The sequence below is a fragment of the Lactuca serriola genome, chromosome 2, assembly GCF_051521515.1.
Source record: "Lactuca serriola cultivar US96UC23 chromosome 2, Lser_US96UC23_V15, whole genome shotgun sequence".
NCBI lineage: Eukaryota > Viridiplantae > Streptophyta > Magnoliopsida > Asterales > Asteraceae > Lactuca > Lactuca serriola.
The window spans coordinates 185,054,895-185,059,863 of NC_136409.1; the positions used below are offsets into that span (position 1 = coordinate 185,054,895).

The following is a 4,969-nucleotide window of genomic DNA, read 5'->3' on the forward strand; positions in this document are numbered from 1 at the left end:
AAGGCTCTTTAAGGGCAAAAAGACCATTTTACCCTTCCATGGTCCAAAACCCTAAATCTTGACCAAAAGTCAAAAGTCAGCAAAAGTCAACTACCTAGCGCATATGTTAGACATACTCCTTCTTACGCTGGGTGTACAACTCAAATCAACGACCAACGGGAACGGGCTTGGCTATGTGGGGCGTAGCCAGGAGTAAACACGACATACTCTACTTGGTCCATACTTAAAAACTTTTATGTCATAATCCTTTAAGACACCTATCCCAACTTCAGATCTAACCATTATAGAATGACTTAACCCTTAAATTCATCGAATTTAAGCCTTTGCATGGCTAGAAATGGCTCAATGACCAAAACTCTAACTGCCATCACACTCTAAGACACTTAACTCGTACATGGGCCAAGGGAAATCATCAAGCAACCATTTTTATGACTCTAAGTACCTTAACACATCTAAAAGGATATCCAATATGCTCTGGAGTACTCCATACTCACAAAGGTCTAAGCTTTAGGACAAAAGTTCATAAAAACTCATCTATGGAGATATAGAAAGAAACACATCAAGGTATAAACTTTATACCTACAAAAGATGCACAAAAGTGAGGTAGATTCTGGATCTACAAGCTTACAACCAACACCACCTTCTTCAATAACCTTCTTCTTGAATAAAAGAGCACCAAAATCACTAACAAGCTTCAAAATCCTTACACACAAGGCTTAGGCTCGAGATTAGGGTTTTGAAAGGTGTGGAGGTTGACGAGGAATGCCCAAGGGAGGCATAATGTGGATTAAATAGGGAGCAAACCCTTAAAATTAGGGTTTGGAGGCTGAGCTAGTACGCCCCATGTACCACATGTACGCCCAACGTACTAGCATGACTTCTGCGATCTAGGTCTCTCACAAGTATGTTGCGTGTACCTCTCGTACGCCCAACGTACGGGCTGAAATGCAAGTCTTTTAACAATGAAGGACCAATAATGCAAACTTTAATTAGGCCAAGGACTAAGATAAAAATATCTGAAAATCGGATGTTACAGTTTTAATTGAGGAGCCACCGAAATTGATTTATGTTTCACGAAGGTGGTTTTTGTTATGTGGGTAAAAACAATAACACTCATAGTGGTTGTTTCTCTAAATTTTAAAAAGTTAAAAGTATAATTTTATTTATCTACGTGGATTATATGATGTGACTCACAAAAAAATAAAGATAAAATAATTACAAATGACACATCAACATTGTAACCTGATAACTTATTAAATTCAGGTAAAGTGGTTTAATTAACCGGTAAAAAAACAAGTTTAATGGTCTATTGCACAAAAAATGTTTAGTGATCAAATAGGATAATTGACGAAACTTTAATGAGCTACAGTAACATTTTCTAATATTCCTAAACTTATTAAAATTTCTACAACTCCTTAAAATTTAATTTTGTGTTCAGATTTTTTTAGATCTTAACCACAATCACCACTTTTTATAACCAAAATGACCATGGAGTTAAAATGTTGCAAATTATGAACTTTTGAACTTTTTTTGTGCATATGTTTTTTTCTCCTGTTTTTTCTCATCTTTTTACCTTTTTTTCCAAATCTTCATTTTGTATCGAATAAAATATGTTTTTTTTTCTTGTCTCTACTATCTATTATTAGGGATGAGCATTGGAACTTGCCCGAATCGGAATTGACCCGGGAACCGAACTTGGTGGAAAATAGGAACCGAAACGAACCGCTAGTTCTACCGGTTCCGGTTCTTACCGTGTCTTCAATGTTGGAACCGGTCCTCGAGAAATAGCAACATACGGTTCCGGTTTTTGACGATTCTACCGGTTCCAAAAATCCATAAGAATCTCGTCTCGGTCCCGGCTTGATCGGGTCTATTCGGTTCCGGTACCGGTTCCGGCCGGTTCTCCGATCCAAATGTCCATCCCTATCTATTATATCATTGTTTCAATAGATATCTAACATAAAAAAAAATAAAAAATAAAAAGTTCGAAACTCATGAACAAGTTTGAGGCTTAACCTACATACATAAAACAACAAGTTGGAAACTCAATTCACGTATATGAAAAATAAGTTTGAAAATTGAAACTAATAATGGAGTTCGAAAATCCTGGATCTTATCAGAAAAATGAATTTTAGGACATACTTTTCGAAATTGTAAAATATTCAAATTCCATGGGCAGTTTCGTAGGGGGGACATTTTGTGATTGAAAAGTGGTTATCAGGGTGAATATCCCATTTTTGGAGGGGTGTTTGGGTAATAATCGTACGAGGGGTTTGAACGCAATTTCGTATACAGTTGAGAACATAAACGACAACTTTTCAGTTAGACGACTATAGTCTTCTCATCGAGGAACCCCAATTTTCCCTCCCCTTTGCCCCCTTTTACTTGTCCCCATCTCTTTCTCCTGATTCCGCGCAGTGTTTCAATGGAAGATCAAGCCAAAGTAATCTCTTAATCTCACAATGTTAATCTCCACTTTTCGAATGCACACACATTACGCACAGTTTTACATATGCTGTATATATATGTATCTCCATCTCTCTGTAATTTAATTGTTATCAATAGAACTTGATTTCTGGTTTCATTTTATTTGATTTTTTCCTAGAAAATGGAGGCTTTGAAGAAGGCTTACGCGGAGATCATACTGAATACAGCGAAAGAGGCAGCTGCTCGAACAATGGCGTCGGAGTGTAAAGCACTTCGCTTTCATCACGATCTGCGTCACACTAAAGACGAGGCGCTTCAGATGCTTCTTCGATTCAAACACATGATCGACTCCAAGGTAATCGCTTTCTATACCCTGGATTAAATTTCAGAGCTTCGAAGTCAAATTTCTTTGTTTATGAATTATGATTTATCCTTAGACTTTTAATCATGACTATGATTGTATGGTTTTCACTAAACGATAACCTTATTAAATCTAAAAATTTAATGATTTTCTGTGTTTTCAAGTAGATAACAGAAAGTAGAAAACTCTCTGTGATTGTATCTTCTAAATATTAGGGTGCAGAAGTTGCTTCACATAGTATGGCTAGTCGTCCATTTCTGAAGTGGAGTACAAACATGATGTAGGTTAATATCATTATATTTTTTTCTAGTTTCTCTTTTGTTCAGCCTTCAAGAAATATCAAGAATTGTTCAATTGTTAAATTGTTATCATCATAGTGGATCTCTTGTGCTTGTTTCAAAATGTTGAAACAACATGCCTAGAACTTGCAAACACTTAATAGCATACAAGAATACTATTAAGGAATATCACACATGTTATTTCCTCATTAGTTCTTACATCTTCAATAAAACTGGAATTTATACGTCCAAACTTTACTTGATACAGACAACTGAAGCAGAAAAGTCATCTGTGAATCAGAAAAAAAGAATTGATGAGTTGGATGCCCAACTTAATGAAACAGAAGAGGTGATAGTGAATCTTAGAGCAGAACTAAGGAATGCACATGAACGATTAGAGGAAGCAAAAAACAGTCACATGCATCAGTCAAATGAACCATCTGAAAACAACCACATGGATAATTCCGAAACTACCCCTCTTAAAAACAACCCAAACATCAATGAGAAGTTATATCGAAATGGATACACTCACAGAATTCGAGCCATTGAGAATAATGTGGTGGATGAAAAATGCATTTCTGATGATGATAAATCTGCTCACGAAATCTGCAGAAAAAGAGATGAAATATTGACAGAAAATAGTCTTCGTAGAAGCATCCGGAAAAGGAAAGTCAGGTGTTGGGATGAAATTTCTTCATTGTTCAAGTCACGTTGCAAGAAGTACTCAAACAATGATGATGTCAAGTCTGAAGAACATTGGCACAAATCCAAATCATTGGCTGAAATGAGTCACATATCAGCATCTACAATTACAAATGCTTCTGAAGATGAAGTTGTTGGATCAGATTCTATTTTATCTGGTTGTGGTAATGATAAAAACAGGCATCTCAAGTATACATTCAGCAGGAAGCGAAAGAAGGATTTATCGTGTAAAATTGATAACAAAAATGCAAATTTAAAGGAAGAGGCATCTAATGATAATACCCACAACATGGTTGAGGTTGAGGTTGAGGTTGCCTGTCAGGTTAGTTTCCATTTTTATCAACATTATTATATTTACATAATAATAGTTGCTATAAATAGCAACATACTTTTTGTTTCTATGCAGTTAATTTCCTTGTCTGGGGCACATAGTTTGTGAAGGAGGTCAATGCTTTAAAATGCGGTCAAATCCAGTTTAGATGCCTCTTCGGGGTAATGGGTTCCGGTCCATTCTGTAATTTTTTTTTTTATATATAATATTTTATAAGTAATTAATGTACTAAATATAAGAGTAAATTACAACTTTGGTCCCTGTCGTAGAATGGTTGTTTTGGATTTGCTCCAAAAAAATAAATTTTTGTTGATATGGTTTACTCTCGTAATCATATCAAGTACATGGTTTTAGTTTAATTTTTACTCTAATGCATATGATATGACAATCTTTTTTTTTTTAATTTATGTATATAAATGGAAAATATATGCAAATATGACGGTGTGTATTTATGTACTATTACTGTTTATGTTTGGATATCAAGTTGAGAGGATAATGAAAGCAAAGGGATGTGGGTCCTTGTCCTTTTCAATCTATATCTAGAGATAACGAATGAGCAGCAAGAGGAGGAAATGAGATTTGATATAGAGAGGATATTCGTTTATAGTAACTAAACTCTTATAAACTTTAAGAGCAGCCGTGATGGTTAATCACTATTAAAACTTATTTATTATGCCAAATTAATAGAAAAAAAAACCTTTTATAATGCATAAGTTTTTTTGAAATATTAAAAATAATAGTTAAACATTTATCCTCGTCTATTTGAAATGTTTTTTTTTAAACCTCGTTCTATAACTTTTTTGTTTATTTAAGTACACATCATATTTTATATTGGTGTTTGTTGTCGATAATGTAGTTAAAAAATAAAAA

General features: G+C 34.5%; 1 protein-coding gene across 1 annotated transcript; it reads left to right on the forward strand.

Moving 5' to 3' along the window:
• Window positions 1-2,284: 2,284 nt before the first annotated feature.
• Window positions 2,285-4,458, forward strand: LOC145087705 (uncharacterized). The gene is made up of 4 exons (XM_079025740.1): window positions 2,285-2,443; window positions 2,606-2,782; window positions 3,335-4,090; window positions 4,175-4,458. Exons 1-4 carry the CDS (start codon window positions 2,426-2,428, stop codon window positions 4,205-4,207), a joined length of 984 nt encoding a protein of 327 aa, XP_078881866.1. The 5' UTR covers window positions 2,285-2,425; the 3' UTR covers window positions 4,208-4,458.
• Window positions 4,459-4,969: the final 511 nt, after the last annotated feature.

Excerpts from the sequence above, each read along its gene's own strand:
- LOC145087705 (XM_079025740.1), top strand. Across the intron at positions 2,783-3,334 it reads AACACATGATCGACTCCAAG|ACAACTGAAGCAGAAAAGTC; the intron begins GTAATCGCTTTC and ends TACTTGATACAG. Across the intron at positions 4,091-4,174 it reads AGGTTGAGGTTGCCTGTCAG|TTAATTTCCTTGTCTGGGGC; the intron begins GTTAGTTTCCAT and ends GTTTCTATGCAG.